Here is a 25,389-nt window from a genome sequence, read left to right as displayed (position 1 = left end):
AGTGAGTTGCTTATGATTGAAAGTGGCCCTGAAACAGAACACTGGATCTAAATACACGTGACCTTTGAGAAATTTGCCTGCGAATTCTACCGAATTTAACAGCTCAGCCACATTCTTATCTGCAATGTAACCCTTCATGAGACTTCAGAAACACAATAAAAGTGCAGATGTGCATCTCTGATTAAGAATTCTCCATTCATAATCAGTAACCTGTAGCCAAACCAGACAGGCATTTATATTTTATTAAGATAGGTTTAGCCAAAATACCATATAAAGGAAAAGTTACCAGAGGTTATAGATGGTGGGTAGAAGAGAGTAGTGAGTCACACTCACCATGAGTAAAAGTGCTGAGCCTCTGAGAAGCATTGCTAACATGTCTGTGAAAAACCAGCTCTCTCTTTCTCCACAACAGCATTTCTGAAATAAGAGAACTGAGTACTCAAGTGGCAAAATCAATATTGATTGCTGCAACCTTAGGGGACAGGAGCAGGGAAGTTGCAAAGTTTTAAATTTTTTAACTAAAGAGCTGTCTCTAACAACTTGTAATGCAGAATAGTCAGCCGTGTGGATCATTCAGAACAATTCAATGGTCTTTCATCAACCCAAAAGAGAAATAATAAAAAATAACTATTTTTAATACGGAATATTACAGGCCACAATCTTCCCAGAGCAATGGGAACCAGTGATTTGGAACTTACCCTTTGCAATCGATGGGTGGACGCTGTTTAGTGAGATATATAGCAATTTCAAAGACGGTCTCAGAATATCTTTGAGTCTCCACTTTCAGGTAAGAAATAGTTACTGTTTATTATACCTCCACTGGAAAAAAAACTTGGCTACAAAGCAGTTCAAGCCAGCAGAATCAAAGGTGAAGGACAAACGATTTCATACTCAGAAACACACACCAAGAACTGCTTTTCAAATACTTCAAATCCTGATCTCACACACTACTTAACTTTGTGCACTGAGTAATCTTATTGAACTAAAATAGACTACACATAGTTTTTAAATGTTAAATGCATATAAAATGTTTTAAAGAGTCTCTTACAAAATTAAAGTAAGAGTAATAGTTTCAATGCGTGCACAAGTCTTTCCTATAAAAGTGCCCTTGGAATTGCAGTTATTTTGGTAAAATCCCCATCACCAAAACAAATTTAAAAAAATAAATCTTTCTTTTATCAGGGCCAAGTTATGTATGATTCACAATGAGTAACACTGTGTCTTGCCCTGTGAATAGGCTTCTTTGTGCTCAAAGGGAGAAAAGGTGGTAAGAACCTTATACTTGACAAATTCACACTCCCCTGGTGTTATGAGCATATGCAGGACAAATTACTTTACTTCACCAAACTAGAAGGAAATTCCCAATAAACAGGTGTGCATGGGGGAGAGTAGAGGAAGAAAAAAAAAATATGTTTGATGCCAACAAAGCATTTCTTGTCCTTATTTTCCTGTCTTTCTTCTGTTTTATTACCCTACAAGACATTCCACGAGAGCCAAAACAATGGGCTTAACTTGGGGGAGCACATTAAGGCAGCAAAGGAGGATGTACAAGGAACTATTTTATCCAAAACAGAAGACTCACAACCAAAGAGTGGGGGAAGACTTTGTCCAGAAAGTCTTTGCCCAACATTCCTTTCTCTCTCACAACATTCATCATTATAATCGAAAAGTTTTTGAATAAGCAATATATCATCCCTAAGGAAACAAACTTGCCAGTAAAAATATAGTCAGCTCTACTTTTGAGTATAATCTCCAGCTGTTTGTTTTGTTGTTTTGTTTTTGTTTTTTTTTTTTAATGAGAGATTATCTACCTCATCTCCAGAAAGTTACAGCTAAGAACACGAAGCCAAAGCCACACAGGACCAAGGTACCACCGTACCCTCCCCTTTCAGACGTACTTCCAAAGAAAAACCTGAGCTTCACTGAGTTTAGACAGCCCCAAAGTCCACCGCAAGCCACGAGAGCCTGACACCAGCTGACAGCACCACAACACTAAACCCACAGCATTACTCTTACCCCATCCTTCTCTTTCCCTTCTCTCAATAACACTGCCCTCTAAATTAAGGCATCCATGAGGGACAGTAGACAGGAACCCCGTTATTTCACTCTAAGCTCCTATATACTCCCTCCTAACTTCCTTTTAAGCCTCCTCCATACATTCTCGTTGCATACTAAAGTTGCAGAGGAGGCTGAAAATTTTCATCTCAGGAATTCAGACTGTAGTGCTGTACAGGTTCGACAACCACTAGAGAATACAATCATTTGTTCTTAAGATCTGCTTGCTCTCTCGCTGTTATTAGTAATATTTATTGCAACAGAAGTTCCTAGGAGGAATTAGGGTCCTACAGTGCTGGGCACTAACACCACACCCAAGAAAACATCTGCCCTTCCCCAGAGATCTCACAGAAATTATAAGCCCTGAAAGGTACACACAGCAACCAGATGGACCAATACTACACTGGAATAGCAAGTACCAGGCATGGCATAACTCTAGCAAGGGTTTTGGAAAACCACGGCAGATGGGAATTTCTAGGAACAAGTAAAAGCAATCTAGATTCCCCTACCACTTTTAGTAGACAAATTGCAAGAATCTGTAACCCACTAAAAGTGACTTTTAGTCATATCTATTTCTTCCAATTCTCAAAGAAGTCAATAAATTTGTCAGCAAAAACAGATTTCAAAGAATTATTAGAAATATACTTCACAGCAACTACAGCAATCTTATCTATGTTCGAAAATGGAGTACCAGACCAATTAACTGACAGTTGTAGCAACATACTGTATCTGTGAATTACACTGCTCACAGGAACAACTGTGCTCAGGAACGCACCATGGAAGCAGGAGATAGGTTCAAGATGTTTTGGAGGGGGCTGAATAACAGACAGATGTACATAACGGCATGTCCAGTCAAAATGAACCAAAGCAGAAACATACATAAGAAAACAGAGGAAGAAGACCAAATCGTATCGTTATAATTAACATACCTTGCAGTGACACCTGTGGCTTTCCAAGATAAGAAATCTGGAAGATCAAAGAAGTGGCCTGCCTTCTCCCAACATGATTCCTGCAAGTTCTTAACAAAAAAGAAAATTAGAAATGCAGACATTAGAGGACAGGCATGATTATGTCCTTATTTTAATGCAATTAAAAAAACCCGACATTTACGTAAAAATGACAATTTTTCCAAATTCAATATTCTGATCATCCAGTCTGCTCTGTTCAGAGCAGACTTTACTGTGATTTATTGCATGCAGAACTGAGCCTTTCCCTCACCACAGACTGATCATAAGGAAAGAGTTTCCCATGAAGAGTTCATGGAGGCACATGTTTCAGATCAATAATGTGGGTTCTCTCAGTTCCCCGTCAGCTGCTCAATATCAGAGCAGTCCCAAAGTCAGTGTACAACCTTCTCAAGAAATATTTGCTTGAAGAAAGCCCTACTTTCTAAAATTAACCATTTGACATTTAATATTTTTGAATTATAAGCAGAGGAAGAAAACAAAGAGCTCTGTGAGGACAAGAACAAAGCTTTCGAATCCATTTCAAAATGACTGAAATATGATTGAAGCATATAAGAACCTGCAAGCTTTCAGTGAAGCTTTTTTTCCACAGCTGGAACATTTGGGAACACTCAACTGCTTGGATTAACCAGTAACAATCAGCTTTAAACTCACACTGCAACCCTACAGTTGCCATCACAGTATGCACGTGAATTCACACTAACAGTTTATCTTTGCAAACTCTACTCCTCTGCAAAATTTCCTTGAAATGTGTTACAGTACACAAAGCAGCGTGAATGCCTAAGTTTCCATTTGAAAAGAGGTTCAACCTTATTTCTTCAGCTGAGGGAATAACTGAAGACAGAGGATAAACTTCCAACCATACCTGCAAGCTCCAGATAGCCATGTGGCATTTCCAAACTCCTAAAAAAACCCTGTTTTGCCAAGATAGATGATTTACAGAGAGTTTCCAACACTATGCCATGCAGAAAGCACGTGGTCAGTCATATCACCTGGGCCAGGCTCCATTCTTTGTTTCCACCTCCAAAGCTCAGTCTAGTTTCAGCTTATGACAGCCAATTACTGTTCCACGTAAACAATCTCCACACTTGCCAGAGGTATCAGATGATGATGAATGGGAAGAAAGTTTCCCCACGTCTAATGTTTTATTCCAGTGTGACATCAAGAGCGAGCATCACTGTCCTGCAGTACAGTTATACGATCCCTGGCCTCGGTATGTTAAAATAACTAAAGAATATTAACACCAAACAAAGGTCACAAGGTTCACAAATCAGAATTCCACAGAAAGATAAGATTGCTTTAAAAACCTCCACCAGCTTTTTAAACCATTGAAACAGTGTGAAGTCACTTAAGAGCAGATGTTGTATTAGAAACACAAATCCCAGCTGGGGTCTTTTGGGCATGGAGCTCTGCTAGATGGCACAGCTTCAGCAAGAACATAAGTTAGGTCTATAGCTGCATCTAGCATCTAAGGCAGAGCTGGAGAGATACTTCAGAAGTGCATGAGATGGGAAACTATGTGGGTCTTCATCTCTACACAAGACATTTGAGGGATGATTTATCTGCCACTTTCTCTTTTAGCTTTCAGTTCTCACCTTTTTCATCTACTCTCCATAAGCCCAGGCCAAGACTCTCATATAAGATTCCAGAAGTAGAGGATTTTTTTAGAGAATAAAAGTATTAAACACTAAGAAAGTCTCAATAGCATAAGCTTTGTCAACAGCAACTCCGAGTCCTCCCCCCCAAAAAACCCTGTAAGAACCTGTGGTGCACAGGTGAGAAGGCCAAAGTATTTTAGCAAAGGTTCTAGTAGCTCTGCTCTGCTTTTCTTTTCAAAGCTTTTTTTTCAAGTTATTCAGTAAATTGTCAATAACTACCGCAACAATTTAAATTATCTGGATTCTAAAAGCTGCCATCAGTTTTCTGGAGTAAAAATTAATTCCAATGCTGAATTAAAGATAATCCAATTTTGTTTAGTTTTGGATCATGCAAAGGATCTGTCTTCTTTGAGTTTAGTTCTTCAAAGGCTTCTAAAGGTTACTGGATTTCTACTGAGTTCAAAAAAGATATGCTGCAATAACATCTTTTTAACATAAATGCACAGGCTTTGGATGTGCGTTCCTAGTCATTTCGGTTTAGCTCACCTCCTAGACATATGTGGCTGCTTCTCACATTAAATTTAACTTTATATGTGAATGAAAACATCCTCCACAGTTCATTACAAAGGTCGTTCAGCCTGATTATTTTGATAATAAAAGCCATTACGTATTATTAACATACCTGACAGTCTTCAAGAAACAACAGTAGTTTGGCCATTAGTGTTAATTAGAAAAAAAAAATTGGATTGAGAATATCTGTCCTCTTCAAGATCTGTTTCAAAGATACTCCTTGGATCCTTATTCTATTACTTCAAGAATTCCCAAAAGCCACATGTCAGTGACAGTAAAATATGTTGTTTCATGAACATCCAAATGATTCATTCTTTGCCATCTTGATGCTTTGTCATCACTAATTAGTACAGACACAAAAAAAAACCATAGCATGCCCTGATGCTTTTTCCAAACAAATTTGAAAGTCTCCATGTTTTCGACACTCACTGAAGTTAGTTCTAATTTATTTTCACTCACAGTCAGGAATCTGCGACCACATTAAAAGGATTGTGGAAAAGATTCGGGAACGCTCCCAATGCTATATTCACATCCTGCAACACCCTTCAAACTCACTTCCAAGGAAACTAATTCAGTCTTTCTATTTTCCAGGGGTGGGGGTACTTACGGAGTCCCCTTTCTTCATCTCTCTCTCTGTTTGTTCTGGGTTTTTTTAACAACTACACCTTCAAACAATAACTTTTTGAGCTCCTTACAGATAATCCCAAATTATCAGCAGCAAAGGGTATAAGAATGATAAAGTACAATGTCTTTTAATCTTCCTAGCCAAGAAGGCTCTAGGAGAGTGAGGATAAGAGAACTGATACAGAGCACATGAAAGGCCTCCATTGCCCATTTATTCCTTGACAAGTCAAAAGATTATCATAAAGCCATACTGCAAGATTTTGTATTGTGTTAAATGTATTTGTTCATGTCGTAATTGGACTTAAAATACACGCACAGGCAGAATTTCACGTGAGCTCCAGCATCCAATACAATTTTTTGAAGACATCTAAAGGCACATTGTCCTTGGGAAAGTTGAAAGAGCTTTCACGTTCATATTTTATTGGTTTGCTGAGGTAGTTTGTTTCTGTACAGGAAACCTCTGATTTCTACTCTTACTGAGTATATAATTTTCTTGTAAGATGAAGTGGTCTTCAGACATCTACCATTTGTGAAAACACATTTTTTTTTTCCACCAGAGATAAAATGTTTACATAAATACCAAAGATGTCCCAACTTTTGTTATTGCTAATAATAGACAGCCTTCGTATCAGATCCTTGTTGGCCACAGGATCGACTAAAGATGGGCTAGAAACAAGACGTCTGATATAGCACAGTCTGAATTTCACAGCTACTTATCAGCCAAAACCCACAAATTCAAAAATAATCCCAAACTGGTGTCTTAGAAATCTAGATTAAAACCAGGAGGGACAGATGGAAGCAGGAAAATGTTTTACCATTTCGTGTGAAAAAGAAAGCTGGCGTGAGTATTCAAGCTCCACATCAGGTCAAAATCTAAGTCATGTGAAAATCAGAAAAGAGACTCATGCACTGAAGAACCATCTCCTTTTCCCAATTCAACCCCAAATTTGAATCTTAATCTCCCAGGCAATCTGTAATAGTAGGCTATGTAGTGTATCAGTCTCTCTTTTTCTAAACTACGGAAAACAAACACACATTGTGTGAAAGGAAGAAAGAGAACAAATGGAGACTTAAGGCACACACTCATACAGATTTAAGAAACCGATGTCCCATGTCCTACTCCAATTCAGACAGACCAGGGGCTTAGAACTTGGATCGCTCACACTTCAGATCGGATGCCAAGCCATGCGACAGAGCTATTCTGAAATACCCTGAAATTCTATCCTTGCCAGAGCCAAGGTTGCAAACTGATCAATTTTGCAACTACCAGTTGCACTCTAATTGGTAAAAAATTAACTCACTGAATGATCAGATACATCTTGAGGCTGGAACTGGGGCAGGGAGGAGAGAGGGATCTTGGAAAGTAACCTCTTGGGGTAAGGCTGCTGCTGAAGGTGGAGAAACCTGCCTTGCTGCCACCAAGACACTGTCTTAGACACGTGCAGGTATTTTCAAATCCCCGAGGCACCCTAAGCATAGCACCACAAGTCAGGCAGCATCAGAGTCAAGGTCAGAACGGGCTACAGAGGGACAGACTAGGCATATTAAAGGCTGAGTTGGCAGAAGCTGTAACAAGGGAAGAATGGCTTTAAACTGGAACAGGGTAAGTTTACATTAGACATAAGGAAGAAATTCTTCACTGTGAGGGTGGTGAGGCACTGGCACAGGTTGCCCAGAGAAGCTGTGGATGCCCCATCCCTGGAAGTGTTCAAGACCAGGTTGGATGGGGCTTTGAGCGACCTGGTCTGGTGGAAGGTGTCCCTGTCCAGGGCAGGAGGATTAGAACAAGATGTTTTTTAAGGTCCCTTCCAACCCAAACCGTTCTATGATTCTACAATTATTCTAAGAAGGACAATCTGCATGCATGTCGTAAGCATCATCATACTGCAATGGAGTGGAGAGATACGGCTGGGAGACAGATTAAGTAGGGCATATTTAGAGGTGTAGGTGCTTCAAACTTCACAGCTGTCTCACAGCTGCTAATCCTTTTATTAAATGGTACTTCTGCTTGATTAGCCACTACAGCTAAAAGCCAAACTCAACAGTCCGAAGTACAACTTATGCACACGTCTGCACTATGTATGGATTTTGATAATAAAGAGTTGTTAAAGCATTTATAATTCTAATCAAGAGTTCAGTTCCAAACTCAGTAGATTGGGCTCATTCTCACTTAACACGGAATTTATTATTTGTTTTAATGGAAAAATATTCAGTCACATTCAACAAAACAAAAAGCCAGCTGCAAAGGCAGCAAGCAGTGGAGAAGATGTGCATCAACAGAGAAGCTGCTGCCAAGCTAGTGCCAGTACATCCACTATTCTTCTTCCCTCTACAGCCAGGGAAAGAGATGTTTTAATTGTCTCTGCAAATTATCGCATTGGTAGCTGCAAGTTACAAGTGTACAGAAAGAAGAAAAATGATGCATAAAATGGCAGCTGCAACTGGAGAACTGTAACATACAGAAAGACCACTGTCCAGTGTGCCAGAAAAAAAAATTACTCAAAAACTATTGATCTTAGTTTTTAATTGCAGAGGAATGATATCCTAGCCAGTCACTCTGTGAAGTGATTTTTCTACTAAAGGGAGGCTCTGTTCTTCATACAGTGTATACAGCAAAGAAGAGTTGTGAAAGCACAGTATAGGAAGACTGTATTTCATTTGGAGACATTTTCCAAGCAAATACCTACTCCCAGTACAGCATCCCCCACCCATTTAGAATAAGCTACAGCATCTCTGATTTACTGGGACTAATGTTATCTATAAATAGCTGATCTGTAATGTCATTGTACAAGGAAAACATAACAAGTATCCTTTAGTTTTGGCACAAGCTACAACCAAATTTCCAGCCAGAAATTAGCAAACAAGATTTTCTTCTGTTACCTCTGGGGAAAAAAAAAAAAAAAAAAAAAAAAAAAAAAAAAAAAAGACTAACAGGCTAATTCTAGAGCTGGACAAGCCTTCGCTGCAGTTTTTACATTGCTTTGTTTAAGCTGTGCTCTCACTGCTCTCATGTTGGTCTGCCATAGCACAGACATCCATACAGTCATGTTGTACCGACAAACATTTGCAGCAAAAGAATTTCCAAGCAAAGGAGTACGTACCTACATTTTCAGTTCATACACATGCATCTACCTACTGGAACTACCTACACACTCAGTCAGGCGGTGAACATCCAACTTCTTCAGCCAAAGTCAACAAAACAGCACAACTTCCTTAGCAAAGCTGCAAAGAATGTACCTGCAACTACAGAAGTAAAGAACTATTGTAATGATGTTTTGCAAGATAATTCTAAACAATGAAGAAATCTAGGGCAATAACAGCAGGAGTGTGAGGAGTGAATTTAATTGGTTATTTTGAAAGATCCAGTAACCAGGGATTACTTGTCTTTTCAGTGAAGTTTACATTCTAAAACTATCTTACTGACTTCAGGAAGACTTTGTCAGAATTATCTTTCAGCTAGTTTCTAAATATTTGTGAAAGGATAATGATTCTTTATTTCAGCTTCATCTTGGCATTCTTCAGCTGACCGCATTCAAAAGTCAAATATGACTGTATCCACAGAAATTAGCTTTTTTAAAAAAATAATATATTTATTCTAGTTTACACTACAGATTTCTCTCTTTATCACCACACATGGTCCACATAGGCAGAGAAACACAATGCTCCAGAGAAATACAACGACCACAGATGTGCAGACTTTAACAAGACCACCCCATAGGCTATACAGTAGCTGCATTCTGTTGATAATTTACTGCAAACAGCTGCTCCCAACACGCCAACTCCACTTGCAATGACTGCTTTGTCATATGAACACCTTTCTGCAATCACAAACATCAAGACCACCCAATTAATTTCATGTAGACTGACCATGTAAATGGGTAAAATGATTGAGCGATCAAAGTAAACTGAATGTAAGCCAATACAATTCAAACAAAAGATCTCAAAAGGCCTATTATGGCCTTCATAGTTTAGTTTCTTAATTCAAAACCAAAATGGAATAAAGATGAAGAGTTGGAAGAACAGAACATACCCTGAAGCCTCTAGTCTCTAGTTAAATCTCTATTAAGTGTACAGCGGGAATGTACGGAGATTAAATGTTAAAGGAAAAGCATTATATGGAAAAGAAAGTAAAAAAAGAAGCAGATGAGAGTAACTTGTGACTTTGAAGGAAAACTGCAACATCCCTCTGCAACTAAACACAAGTCAAGTGTAACAAAAAAGTCACAAGAGATAAGGACCAGTATCTACTTCTCATACAATGGTGTCAGCTCATTCCTCATTGTGAGTGACGTCATCTTCAACTTCAATTCTAGTAACAAGATGATGGAAATGGAAAAGCACAGTTAGGTCACCACAGTCCTCTTTGCATTCTCCTCCCTCTTCATTACTTCCAATCAATTCAGAGTAAATCTGCCAAGTCATATTCTTTAGTAATACTTTTAACCGCTTAGATGAAAATTCTTCACCTGCTAATCTTGTGACGCTCCCAAGGGATGTGAAAACTAAACTTCCTTTTTGTCAGCTTGTGCATTATTACTACCTTAAGAAATAAGAAGCTAAAACGTTTAACATTATATGCCCGCATCTCAACTGGTTAAAATCAACTCCACAATAAATGTTATTGTTCCTTCTCACGAGCTAGCTGAGGTGCTACTCTAGATGTTGCTTAAGGTGCCTGAGCTAAGCAGGGTAAGCTTAAGCAGTTTAACAGTGTGTCTTTGCTAGCCCGCTCAGGATGCAGGAACTGTCGCGTGAGCAGCTCAGCAAGCGGATACTGAGGTAAAAAATCCCTCTCTTAAGGATAATAATCTCTTCAGCTGGTACGTCAGGATCTGAAAGGGGACATATGAACGAGCCCTGTTCCGTAATGCCCTTCTGCCAGGCAATCCCGGCTACTGGCTGGCACGTAGGGTAAGGTGAATTCTATCTCCTACCCATTTACTCAGGTTTTTACAGCTTACTTTTTATTATTTATGAAATGACTGACATATAATACTCATAGCTCAAGAAGGAAAGAGCTAATAGATGGATATTCATATTTCAGTACAGCATCTACAAACAACATTAATTATCGTCTGCTATCATTAATCTGTCAGTACTGCTTCTACCAGTTAATTCCCTTGACTTTCCCCAATCTGCACCTTGTTACTATAGGATGTTTCATGTTTGTAAGGACAGGAGATTTCAGCTGCTTGAAACTGGCAGCAAGTAATTTACATTTGGGCTTTGTTAAAATGATAGCAAGCATCACTGAGACCAAATGGAAAAGCCAGATTGGAGAAGGTTATAAAAAATTCAAGTGGCATGCATTTCTCCTTTTATCTGACAGTTATTATTAAAAGGCCATATCTCATTCTGTAACACACAAAGTCTAAACACAAGAGACAGAGGTAAAGTTCTACATTATTAACAGAGCACCTTCCCTCTACAGATGGTCTGCTTCATACAGATGGGACAGAACTGAACCAAAGCGCTGACTGAACAGTTTATCTACGAGCAAAGACATCGTGCATCCCCTCACTGCTGGATGCAATGCCTCAGAGGCATTCTTTGGCCAGGATACCCAATGTTGAGATGGTGCTGTTTTCACATTGCTCTAAATCCATCCCAGGAGTAGCACCCACACATCCATAACTAAATCCTAGGATACTTCCAGGACTCATTCATCATCCGCATACACAAACTAGTATGTATATCTAAGCTTAAAATCATATAAGAAATGCATACGAAATGTGCAGGAAACACTACATTTCAATGAAATCAAAGCTATTTCTAAATAATTGAGATGAAAAAAAAGAATCCCAAAACATTTTCATCACAACTTAAGGCTGGCCTTACTTTACACACCTTTAGGTTCAACACTAAGGCTGAACTTTTTGTTTTAGAAATTTCATTCCAAAAAATTAACCATGAAAGTGCATTAATCATTAGTAAAAAAGCACCACAGTCTTAAAAATACTCACTTCCTTTATCCATAGTAATTTAGGTGGCTGCATTTCCACAGACATCACTCCCCCTACATAGCTCAAAACCTTGTGTTGTGTTGCATTGATGCGCTCCACTTGACTGACTGCACGATGGTCCATCCACATAATAATATTCCTGTAGCTTTGCCCTTGGGAAAAAAAAAAAAAAAAATGTTCTTTTTGGTCTAGTTTAACCCCACCTCAAAACTGGAAGTTACTAGACTCTAACCTGCTTCACGGTTTCACTTCTACATAGGAAACTCAAATTCTTGCTTTAAGAATCCACAGTAGATATCTAAAGATAAAATTCCAGCCCTCTGAGACAACTTTAAGACATGCTGAGCACTGAGAATGCTGACTGAAACCAATCAGGCTTGTAAGCACCCAAGAACTTTGAAACACCATGCTCTTGTAGACTATATTTCATTCAAAGAACCCAAAGTTCTTGACAAAGTATACATACTTAGTTAAAAATATAAAGAAGCATTTTAGTGACTAAGAACTAAAAATCTGACATAATCTGAGCAATTACATTATAAATTGAAATTAACTCAGCCAGTCAGATAGCTAGATAGTTGAAGGGATACTCTTTCCTCTTCTGTTCTTACTAGAACTACTCTAATTCCTTTCAGAAATAGTTTCAGGGGGGTAATTTGCTGAAACGCTTTCATTTTGGATGTGGAATGAAAAAGCCTTGGGAAGTCTGCTAACACATGAGAACATGAAGCAAAGAACACTTTAGCAAAATTAACCTACAGAGGATTTTCTAGACAGGTGGAACAGTAATCCAGGTGACACTTCAGATTCCTCTCTTGCTAAGAACACTGCACACTCAACTTCATGATGCTGCCACTTACCCATACTTAATCTTGAAAATATATTCCAAGCCAAGGCAGAAGGATAACCACACCAATATTTCTAATATGGCTTGAACTACAACTTAGAACCGTGAGACTGCCTGAAAAGAGACCATTGCATGCCCATACCAGTGTGACAGTACTCAGTGCATTCTTGTCTTTTCATTTAACGACAACACTATGTGAACTCAAAGTTCTTGGGGATATCAGAGAATAAATAAGGAGAACTGAATTCGACTCAATAGACCAAAATAGCCCTAGACATCATTAAGCACTGAAGAGACTGTAAGAGAATCTCAAACTGAAAAATAAATAATCTCATCTAAATTTAGGAAAGGACATTTTGGGGGCAAAGCTGGGTTTTTTTGAGACGGATACGAGGAGATGACAAATACATCTGAGAATAGAAAGGGAACATCAACAGAATTGTGATTATGGCTCTGTAACTACTGATTTAGCACACACCTAATCTTAGATGGGAATCACTGAAAAAAACCGCATCATAGACTTCCTGAGTCTTCTGAATCATCTACTCAAACACTAATAAAAAAAGATAAATTTTTTAGAAAAAGGTCAGAGATTGTTTCTGAGCTTTAGCACTGTTCTAGACACAGAGAGAACACCAGCGTAATAAAATACACAAGGTGAACCTCTGGCCTGCAGCTCCAGGACAGAGTAAGCTGTTAGACTATGCTAACACTACATTTTTAGCATTCCTTTAGCCAGTGTGGATGGGCATTGATACATACTATGAAAGTCATGATTAGTAAAGTCTGAAGGAGGAGAAAACCTGCACAAAAGAAAAATGAGCATAGATTTCTCCAAGCAGCAGTCTCTCTGAGCCAAGATGAATTAATTTAACCTTAGGATGCCAAGTATTTAGCCAAATAGTAAGTAATTTAATTTTGCAATAGAATTAAAATAGCAAAATCGGAAAAAAAAACCCTCTTGTAAAAAAAGATCTTCTAACATCTGTATCTCCAAGAGTTAACCTTATAACTTGGCATTTGGATGAAATTACACGTTCGCTCACATCAGTGACAAAACACGTTCAGTAACACCAATTTTCATGCTGGAGTCCTACCTTCACAGTTGACTGCCAAAGGTTGGAACTGTTTATCCACAACAACAAGGGAACACGTAGCATCAAAACCCACTCCTCGAACCTGGCTGGCATCTACTCCACTGACAACTTTCTGCAAATATGCAAAACACACATTAATACAAATATATCCATATATATGCAGGTACCATACGAACTAATGAATAGAGAAAATGAGTTACAGGTTAGAAATGCAAGCTCAAACTCCAAATTTTTTGAGATTCAGTATTCTTTAACACCTCTAATCAAAAATACACCAAATTACCAAAAATTCTTTGGTTTTTAAAACTGATTTCAAAGGTCCATGAAAAGTTCTTTAATAGTTTTTTAGTCTTACAAGTCATAATCCTGGATGAAAGCAGGAAGCACAAAAATATCAGAAAATAAACCTAGCAGAAAACTAGTAATGTTCATTTTCTCCCTTCTCTAAAAGCTTTAAGTTGAGCTGCATGTGAAACACGGACACAGGATTAGGGCCAAGTGTTTCCATCAGTTACTTCACTCAGTTCCCACCTGTGGAAGCAATGATCTCCTAGAATTGCTTTAGCAATATTGTGCCACAGCTTTTTGTCTTGCAATAGTGAAGGGTCCCAAAAATAAAGTTGGTCAAAACTATAGGAGTACTTTTTGGGAGATTTTCCAAAAAAAAAAAAAAATCACTACCCCAAAAAGGTCTGAACTTCATGGCTTCCAGAAGCACTGGAAAAAAAACCCACAACACCCACATGGATTAAGTGCCAAGTAAGGTTGCAAGACACCTAAAATGTAACGCAGTAATAAATTGCCACTTCTCAGCAACAATAAAGTACCATTATTTTAATTAGTACTATAACGAAAGACTTTCACTAGACTTGCTACAGTGCCAGTCTCTTACTGGCTCTGTAAAGCTATAGTTTCAGAGACCATATTTTATTGCTTACATATAAAAGATGGTACTTAAACAGGTCCAGAGCAAGAACAAAGCAACTGACAAAGAGAAAAATCAAGTAAGCAGAATAAAAGACTTGCTCTGCTTTAACATCAAGCTGTTCTTCCCTATCACTCCGGTCACTCCCTTCCTTTCCTTCCTTCCCCCTCATCTCGTCTCCTTCATCTCAGGACATTTTTGCAGAGCCAAGCTCATTAATGTTTGAAAAGGCTGATCAATAACAAGAGAGTGGGCGAACTGTCCATCTGCAAATTACCAAGCAGATCATGAATATTTAAAAAGCCAGCCTTAGGACATGGAGCAGGCTGGGGCTTTATGAAGAAGGATGAAATGGCATACATGTGCACTGCCAAGCAAGGTCACTAATTTAGCTTTACCACCAGCACGCGCAGACAGATCCTTGGATCAGAAGGTACACATTTTCCCTTACAGTAAGGTTTATTTCAATCTGGTTTTGTGCTTGATATGATCCACAAACATACCATTTATTTTGGTCTTGTAATACTGGACAAGCATCTTAATGAGGATCACAGGTGACAGACGTTATGTTAGGCACCATCCACAAATCAGATTACAACTTCTCTACAGTAAACGCTCCTTTGTGACCCCAGTGCAGCACAAAGCACAACCTTAAATATACGCATTACCAGGTTCTGTGCAACATTGACTCCTCAAAGAACTGTCCTGTGCTAGAACATACACCGGTGATACAAAACCCACTTGAAGAGCTACCTGCAACATCTGTCTCCTTCATTTTCTGTTGCTGTGCATACCTTCGTGACCGAGCAACAGGCAGCCCATATGTCTGCAGAGGATTGCTCGTAGTGGTCCGGCTGGGGCTCCCAAATTTGGATGGGCTGATCTGCGTGTGCCATTACTGTCCCAAACTCATCTACCAAAGCTGCGCGAACACTTGCTGACCCAACATCAATTCCAACATAGTACTTTGCTGGAGCCTGCTTCTTACTGTCCATTTTTAATAGAATCTGTTGGGGGGAAATAAAAAAAGGACTTAAAAACAGATAAAATGACTGACGATGGAAAGCTGTGCTGAACAGGACAGGTGCCTGTTGTGCAGGCACTTTGCTTGATAACTCTTTTTTGCAGCAAGTCTTCACTTGGCATTTTTTAATTAATTAGAGTTTTCAAATCTTGCACTAGTTGTACTTTTTTTCTTCAGATATTTGTCTACAAGTCGCATGGCACAGAAGCTCCTGAAAAGCAAACTGTAAATTTGCATGTAAGAATATGCATGCTATGATAAAGTTCATGCACTCATACCATCAAGGAAATGAGCTGCTGTCATACAGTATCATGCCTACATAAAAGGAAAAAGAAGGATGGAGACAGGAAGGGAAGGAAAGGGTACATTCCAAACACAGCAGTGATCAGGAGCTGGTGCTTTTCACAGAAGGGAAATTTCAATCCAGACACCCCTGAGTTTTTCCTGAATTCCGGCAGATGGGGAAGACGCTGATGCCTGGTAAGATGGATTCTCCCCTGGACAAGACAGCAAGAACCACCACAGATATGTCATTGCCTCAACGCAAACAAATTGTACTCCTGAGTTAGTGAAAGCAGTGCTGTGCCTGGCTCCACTGCCCTCCTGAAGAGGAACGAGGAGCCAAGAGCTGCTGCTTCCCATCGAGCCAACCAGCAGCATATTACTGCTGAATGAGACAGCGAGTCACGCTGAATTTCTGCAGAATCTGAAAAGTTTCCTCTCACAAAAAAAGTGGTGTGATACTGATAATTAAAATAACAAAGTGACAATCTGGTACATTACCCAATTTTGACCCCTCCAAAGCCAAAAAAAAAAAAAAAAAAGCCAAACAACCACACCTGAAAATCAAACTGGTTAGGTTTTTAAGAGCTATCCACCATCCATCCACACAATTTTAAAGATTCAGAAAACAATTTGCTGAAAATGTGTTGAGTTACGAGAGCATCCCAGGAAATCTCTGCCTACTGTCTGATCACCTACAAGAACAAAGTGAGGTTAATTGATTTAATTATTCACAATGAGTTGCTTATTTCAGTATATTATCTTTAACTATTTGACATATAATAGTGACAAATGCACTGTACTTAATTTCTGACAGCTTGTCCTTAATTAACAGTTAACATTTACATTTTAATCAAGCTGGGAGAATGCTAAGTAAGAGCCGATACAAAGTACTTGAAACGTCAGACAAGTACAAGATTAGTGCTTGTGTGAATCTCTTGAACCTCTGAAACCACAAAACTCAGCTGACACATAGCTTCTGATTTCCACAAAATCTATGGATCAGTTATAATTTGATGGATACGTAGTATTTACAGAGCACCAAAATGATCCTACTTAAAAACAGCCCATTTCTCCCAAAAAAGTGACCTGGACAACTTCTGTATATGGAAGACAGGTTTTATAGAGGGAGGGACATGGGCAAAGAGGGAAAGATTTGGAAAGTATTGCTTAGTAGAACAATAGGATTATTCATATTTGAAATGAATCCTTTTTATTTTTAAAATAACTAGAGTTTAGAGGCAAAGTATACCAAAAGCCAGATAGAAAAAGCAGTGGAACAGAAGACAGTGAAAGTCCTCTTTTGACCTCCAGACAATGACAGCTGAGCGATCATACAAACATGTAAATTGTTCTTAATTTTGGAAGCAATGTTTTCTACTGGTTTTATTCCTACGAGACAGAAAACCAAGCCTTTTTTTCTCCCATGAAACATCTTGAGTACAGGTCAAGATCCATGCTTGGCTGGCAGCTCAGAGATTGTATTAGTACAATGTAAGTGCTGTTCACACGTACAGTTGGCTTGTAGCCGCTGCTGTTGATGGCTGTTACAAATCTATTATCACTGAGGGTCAGAGGTAGCAGGTGAAATAAAGAGGGAAAAAAGGGGGGAAAAAAAGTCAGTCCTCTGCCTCAGAAAACTCCAAGCGTCACCCCAGATAATAATTAAGCAATGTAACAGTTGAATTAGGACAAAGTTTTGTTTGCTCTTAAAACAGCATAAGCCAACAACTTGGCTAAAGAAAACTACGCAGCATCCCCTCATCCCACCCCTTAGATGGTTCACGGACATGTAGTTCATCTGTGGAGATCTTTTTATCACACCGTGTTCCGCATGCACCATAGCAGGATCACTGGAGGAAGTTGTGCAGATCATTAGCTTCTAACAATATCAGAAAACAGAAAAAACTCAAAGTTACAGAGCATTTTGCAGCACTGATGGAAATACTAGCTGCTCTCTTCCAGCATGCTGGTTCTGCTCAGTAGATTAGGTGCAATACATGCTAATCTTGTTAAGTAAGGTCATCTGTACAAGTGATGAGCAATCAGCTAAAAATAATGGTGTGCCATGAGTCTAACACCTAGGAATATTGGCAAGAAAGCTCGCTTTATTTTCTTGGCCCTGGCTCGATGACCTGGTCAGACGAACAAAAGCTAATGCCTCTGTCACAGGGAGGCCAATTCTCCTGATATCAGTGATTAATACTGCATCTGTCAGCTGGGGACACTTACAGCACTCTGCATCTTCCTCTTCGCCCTTGGCTGTAAAAGCAGTTTTAAGACATTCTTTTCAACAGATGATGTTCACTTGTTAATTTTGCTCTCCATCTCCTCAAAGCTTAAAAGGCTGGCTGCAGATGTTGCTAGCTACTTGCAAGAAATTTTACTATAAAGAAATTGCAGAAGACTGTCCCTGATACCATCTCATTAATTTCCCTGTTTTTCCCTATTTCGGCACTGCCTTTAGCCGCTGACTCATAAAAAGAAGAGAATAAACCACAAGCTGCAAAGCAGATTTTTTTTTTTAAACACACACAAATCTTTCTTACTTTTCACAGAATACAAACAGCAAAAGGAGTATTTTACACTGCCTCCTTCTCACACACACACAATATTACTCTCAATTTTTATTTCCCTTTTTTGTACGGCAGCCTTGATTTTAGCTCATTAATGTGTTTTTGCTACTTAGAAAACAAGCTTAACAGATGTTAGAGAATTAAGCTCACAGTACCTCCTACTCAGCACTTAAAATTACGGCTTTGCATTGGATTCTGCCCACAAACATCTGGAACCTGAAACCCAAATCAACCCATGTAATGTTTACTTTCCTTTTTCCCTTACTAAGCAACCGGGATGCGCATGTGTGAGCGACTGCGCAGGACGCAGTTTGTTTATGTGCTGAAGCAGGACGTATCAGTCTATGCACACCCACGGTTTTATTTCTGTAAATCAGTGACATGAGAAAGAGTTAAGTGACAGAGTCCAAAAACAAGAATCACAGACCTGTTTTAACTGGTCTTTCTCTGAGTAAACCTCACCCAGATTTACAAAGCAATATTTAAATATCTTACAAAAAAAAGACTAGAAGTAAATATTAACCCTTTTTTGAAGTACAGCAAGCACTAAGTTACCGAGGCTGTTCAAAGTATAGCATCTCTGCAATAGGATCTGATCTGCTGCAAAAACATCATTTGATGCCAAGGGTTTTTCTGGAATACCAATCACTCAGTATGCCACCTACTTGTCAACTGGATCCACAAAAAGCACTGTCATCTCTAGGTCACAAGAGCCACCGATTAGTGGCTAAAAGTATTTCTTGAGAACCTAAGAACTTAGCAGTGAGGCTGGTGGAAAATATTTATTAAGAATTTGAAAAGGAATGCTGTCATTCAGTTTTGTTTACAAGATTCCTTTGGTACAAGAGGAGGCTCCAAATCAGAAACGAAGAAACTCTTTAATGAGTTCACAGGTAGAAGAAGGTCCCAGCATAAACTTCCTGCTTTGGAATCCAGACACCAACATCCATTACCACACGCAAATAAAATTTCGTTCTGCAAATAAAACTTTGTTTTGGATCCCGTATCTACTGGATTCTTAGCATACAGCTTCTGCAGTCAAGACGATCATGAGAAAAACAACAAACCAGAAAAATGGTTGAAAGAAAAAGTCCTAAAGGTCCGGTCAGATAGGTCAGTTCCTTGAGTGCAATATTCCTAACAGGACACCAAAATATTTGATGCATGGATGATGCATGTTTACGGACTTCTCAAGTGGTAGAAACCAGTGCTGATACTGCCACTACCTTTTATACCCCCGAAGTACCAACCTCAGGAAGCCTGGCTTCTTGCAGCCAAGAAATAAGACCTTTAAAACTTCAGTACAGCTTTGCCTGTCCATTGCAGAATTATGGCGTCATATTTACAACTTATTACTTGAATTTCCAAACAGAAAGAAGAGCACAGTGGAAAAAAAATATTTAAAAGACATGTCCAGCTTGACCATGTTAGTCCATGACTATAACTGCTAAGAACAGACAAGAAGCCAAAATTCCCTCCAAGCACTAAACCAGCAAATCACAGCGGGGACAGAATGGCTTTTCAAACAAGCATTTATGATCAAAGGGCTGCAGCATATGATAAATATTTATATGGCCCATTAAATAATAGTCTGTATAAATATTATTCAAAATGTGCGTGCTGGAAACCACAGACTTCCCAGTTTATCCTTAAACAAATGTGTTAGTTTTCCCACATAGGGAATGAAAAAAAAAAAGGAGGGGTGAAATTGTCATTTGCAAAAATATTTCTTTTTAAAAAAGAAAATCCTTTACATTGTTTACTTTAATTTAAAAGGAATGACTAAGAAACCAGATGACTGTTTCATTACAACTAACGACTAAACTCAGTTTGTCCTACCTTACCTCATGGTTATCAAATTGCCAGGACGTACCTTTCTGTTGGAGCTACAGTACGGGAAGGTAGCACACTCACACGCATGCAGGCTGAAGCTCAGCAGAAGTATTTGTCGGCGGCAAGTATAGATTTGGTGGTATCGTGTGCTTAAATACAAGGAATTATGAAGGACTGGCACATGGGTTTTAAACTTTGGTCTTTGGAATGCTGCAGGCTGTGCAGACCCAGTGATCACGAATAAACAGTATGTTTTTAGTAGTGCAGCTGTGCTTTTCTATGGAATACCGAGGAAAATATTAACAGGCTCAAACTAGGCTTCATAATCTTAGTGTGAAAAGATCTAAGTATGTTAAATAAGAGATGCTTTTCAATTGTAGAAAGGAGGTAAAACAAAAGAAGCAATTTTGACACTGTACTCCAAATTCACCATTTTGTTGGCTTTCTGAGGTTACAGTAAAACTAACAGAAGTGATGGTGGCAGACTGGCAAATCTCTTCTTCAAGACAGTGAACTCCCTTTCCTCTGCCAGGATCTTTAATTCCTGTTTGCATGTGAAGAGACAAAGAAGGCACATGCCTGTGTGGGAGAGCAGGAGCAGATGGGGAATTCTAATGCTGCGCTGAAGGGCAGTACTAATATAGAATAATACCCTTGAACGCCCAAGGGGCTATGCTATAACTATGCTATAACTATCAACAAGCATTTATTTTTCAGCTACTCAACAGCCAACAAAACAAAAGAAAAACAAGGAACAAAAGCACACCTCACCTCCCCTTTTCCCTTCCCAAAACAGAAACACGTACATGCAGCAGATCCCCCAGTCTTTGGAATGTGAGGACTGTGTTAACAATAACAAAATAAATAAGAACCAAGCTGGAGAAAGCGTGCCTCTTCACTAAAAACCAAACACTTCTACATAATTTCATCCATTCTCTGTAAGTTCTCTAGAGCTTTCTCACATCTTTGAACAGGGAAAAACAGCTGTACGTAGTGGAAGAGACCTCATTTTAGTAGTAGAACCAGACCCCAACTCCCAGTCCTGTAATACCTGGATTGTTCCACAAAAACCTTCCTAACTGCCCCCCTCCCCCAACACTGTAACGTAGTCTCAATAAATCCCACCACAGGACTGAAAATATTCTACTACTTTCTAGTATCTCCTTTTCTCTCTATAAATAATTCACTATGTACTAATCTTCTGTAATGACTCTCCTTATCTTTTCTCCCCTCCTCTCTCGGTGTCCAAGTCAAAGCCATTATTTCATCGCTGCCTTCTGCTCCTTAAGTCTATCTTTTGTATTTTAAACACTATCAGGCCAAACTACTTCCACTGGCTCTGATATAAAGCAAGACGCATCCTGGTTTATCCTGGTGTAACTAAGTAGTGGAGAAATGAAAATGACTAAGCAAATTATTCTAAGAAATGAGATCCACAATTTATTTATTTTCAGCTTCTACTGCCTACATAGATCTCTCACCCACGAACAGCAGAAAGATGTCAGCATGACCAGTGTCAACAAATATCAAGCTCTTAAGTGCACAACAGAGTTGTTTTTCTTTATAACCTGCTCTAGAAGGGATTTGTACTAAAACAGAAAAATGATGCTCGCCTTCCAGTTCCTCTCTTCAGCTCACACTGGCAAATACACTCCATTGTACCGCCGATCAAATAAGAGCAACGGCATCCTGGATCCTGATTAAAGAGAAGAGCGTGGCTGCACTGGGTCAGATGAAAGGTCCAATGAGTACAGCATCCTGCCCCAAGCAGCAGAAGCCATAAGAAAAGCATATGCCTTCCCTTTTCATCCAGCGATACTTCCCCAGGACACCTTCTTCCTCCTGCTATCTATAGTAGAGGCACTTCCTGAGCCAGAAATTTTATCTTTAGTTCAGCAGACCTTGAAGGCTTTTTCCTCTCCGAATTTGTTTGTGCTCTTTTTGAATCCAGGGAAACTTTTGCAACTGCAAACTACTGTGGTAATGAGTTATTAAGTTCTGTGTAAACAATGCAAGAAAAAGTCCTTTCATTTGTTCTGAGCGTGCCACCCGCTAGTTTTGTTTGATGTGCCCGAGTTCCTAAGCTAGATGAGATATTAAGCAATTGATCCCTATTTACCTTCTCCATGCAGTCACGATGACACCGCCTTCTGAATCGTCCCCAGAAGGCTCACTGCAGCTACCTACAGACCATGAGTAATGAGCTGAACTCACAACCTCAGTGTGGTCAGGTAAGTCCAAAGGCATTTTTCTGCCCTCTGACTGCTCACGGAGGTGGCAATAATAAATACCATAACACAGTGCAGCAGTAAATACCAATAAGCAGCAAGTAACGATCCCAAGACGGTTTCGGGCAAGTGGAGATACTGCTCAGAGATGCTCACAGTAGAAAAATAACGTGTTGGTGTCCACTGAGAGGTGCTGCTTTGGAGCACAGAGGTGGCTATGGAAGGCCAGGGATTTCAAACTTCAGGCAGCTCCCACTACACCAGCCCTACAAGTGTGCCTGAACAGAGGAATGTAGGAGCTCCTCCCAGCTATCTGCTTGGAGAAGACTTAAGGCTCACCCTAGTTTTCTTTGGAAGGAAGATCAAGGCACCCATGCGGCTGCTGCATGCCCTGATAGGCTCTGCATCGCAACAGGCACAAGACCAAGGCCACAGCACATCCTGCAGAGCAGCCAGGCTGCCCCGTCGGAGACAGTCTGCCAGACCAAGGACAAACCAGCTCTCTCACTCTTAAGATTATCAACACCACAGTGGTAAACTGGGCTGCCCCATTTGCTCTCCAGCATGTAAACATGCCGCAAAAAAGAAACAGGCTCAGCTCTCGCTGCTCCACTGCTTGTCTAACACCAGAACAGCAGGAAACAGCTGCAGAGAGGGGCTCTCAGGAAAAAGGAAGGCTGAACAAAGAGCCACAAGAACACACAAAATGAGATGGGGAGAGAAGACCCCCACTACTGGGGAAACCCAAGAGGTCCAGTTCCCTCCAGGGCTCTCTTGGCCCTGCTTGGACTGTGCCATCACTTCAAAAGCAGGGTCTGATCCTGCAGCTACTGAAGACAGTGGCAAAACTCCCAGCCATATTAGTAGATCGGGATTAAACTCCTGACACTCATGACCATCACAGGTGCGCTCACACGTCTGCAGGATTTTGAATGCTTGCCATAACGCACAATTTGTCAAACAGAGGAAATGTTGATCGGTTTGTGCCAAGACACAATTCTCACGCAGGAAAACCTAAGGAATTAGGAGGGTAAACAGCAGCACCCCTTCTGCTCTGCACCCAGAGAACTGCAATCAATACAATCCACGCACACCAACCTATTTAGATCCATTCCCTCCTGCAACACTGCAGCTGCATGCATCCCTAAAGGCTGTGCTAATGATCTGGCAGACAGACATGTCCCAAATGACACCGCAGAATGCTTGAAGCTCTGAAAGAAGACACTATCTTGTTCACATTGACTGCGAGAGGGGGAAAAAACGCCATCTGATTATTACATAAATTCTGGCTGTAACAGCTTCATGACTAGTTGAAAGGAGGCAACAGGCTCCAAAATGACTGATGGATCCAAATGGCTGGATCCAACAGTTTATTAGTCTAATGCTACGGAAGATTTTTCTTATTCCTATCTCTCTCTCACTTTAACCTACCCCATGCTGGACAGACAGAACAATCTCCGTTCATTGCCTGTAAAAGAGAGGCAGATTCCTATATTGTGACTTTTGTATTCTTTCATTCTCTTCTATGCTATAACAGAAATGGAGAAACAAATTTTAAAAAAACAAAACAAAACAAAACACACTCTCCAAAAAACAAGAGGCATACAGTAAAAATGTCCCTAGCACAATACTGTTAATTTACAAAATATCTATTTAAATTATAAAATATAACTTGGAGTAGAATGCAGCTCAAAAGGCACAATTACTGTTCATGTAACCATACACACACTAGCTTTAACCTGCATTCCTGGAGCAAACCAGCCTCGGCACCACGCGGTTCAGCGCAGGGTACACAGGCTTATCTGGAATACCGGGTAAACGAAGCCATTATCCTGCTCTGGATAGCAAATTAGCCAACTTTAGGTTAACGCTGATACTCTAACTTTAATCACAATCGCAGATTCCAGTGCTACATCAAGGTTGAATTTGGCACTAGCTGTGTGATTACATATCAGTGGATCAGTATAAAAATAATTTCTTCTGAGTTCACAGTTTTATGAAATGACAAAACATCAAAATTAGCACTCTGGCTGAATCCACTGCATTTCCCATCACGGCTTACACATTTAAGCAACATCTGAACCAACTGTCTATAATTACTCCTGGCAGATACTGGAGCACTTAGGCCAGCAGTAGATGCAGCAGTAAAATCAATTTTTAAAGACATGCTGTAAACCACTTCTTTCAGGATGCTCAGCCCAGAAGCAAACACATGTCTATAAGTCGAATCCACAGTTTACTATACCGTATTTGTTCACTCTTGCATATTAAGAGCTGAGAAGAACGACAGCCCTAAGAAATCGGCTGTTCTAAAATGAAACATTTATTTGGGCTGCAATTCCAAAAACACTAGCCCTGAGGTTCCTGTCACAACTATTTAAGAGGAAGCGAGGTTGCACATTAGCTTGGGTTAGAAGAAACACAAATTCTGCACAAAACTGGATATCTAGAGAGACTGTACATATGTAACATGTCTACATCTCTTTTTTACAGCAAAAGAAGAATCACATCTGCTCATCTGAACTCAGTGAGCCCTCTTCCTTCTCCCTACATACACAGCTGGAGGGGGTTGGTTGGTTGTTTTGGTTTCATAAATGCAAAATCTGCCTTCTTAATGGTCCTCGTAATTTCAAACTTCCACAAAGACAAGCCTGAAAGGATATCAGGCCAATACCTCTCTGCAAGTTCCCTTCAATGACTTCCTCAAAACACCTCAGCAGTCAAGAACTTGTAAGCTTGCTTGCCTGGAACAGCTGAAGGTCACAAATTTTCAAACTTTATTTTATGAGCACTCTGAGTACT

The 25,389-nt window shown here is 39.7% G+C and overlaps 1 protein-coding gene across 6 annotated transcripts in view; it reads right to left on the bottom strand.

Moving 5' to 3' along the window:
• The window catches only part of FGGY (FGGY carbohydrate kinase domain containing), a 302,075-nt gene that overhangs the window by 105,151 nt on the left and 171,535 nt on the right, over positions 1–25,389 (bottom strand). For 4 of the 6 annotated variants that reach the window (XM_086753837.1, XM_086753835.1, XM_086753839.1 and 1 more), the window contains 4 exons: positions 15,439–15,651; positions 13,720–13,831; positions 11,776–11,927; positions 2,985–3,073 (listed from right to left, as the gene is read on the bottom strand). In XM_086753837.1, coding sequence (XP_086609963.1) covers positions 2,985–3,073; positions 11,776–11,927; positions 13,720–13,831; positions 15,439–15,639 — 554 coding nt within the window. In that variant the 5' untranslated portion in view covers positions 15,640–15,651. Of the gene's footprint in view, positions 1–2,984; positions 3,074–11,775; positions 11,928–13,719; positions 13,832–15,438; positions 15,652–16,507; positions 16,552–20,399; positions 20,459–25,389 lie in introns of those variants that run through there. The other 2 variants (XM_086753840.1, XM_086753841.1) reach the window with 2 other exon arrangements.

The sequence above is a fragment of the Chlamydotis macqueenii genome, chromosome 8 (genome assembly GCF_036417535.1).
Source record: "Chlamydotis macqueenii isolate bChlMac1 chromosome 8, bChlMac1.mat, whole genome shotgun sequence".
Classification (NCBI taxonomy): Eukaryota; Metazoa; Chordata; class Aves; order Otidiformes; family Otididae; genus Chlamydotis; species Chlamydotis macqueenii.
Note: the sequence above shows the minus strand (reverse complement) of the source record. Positions and strands in the feature narration are given on the sequence as shown.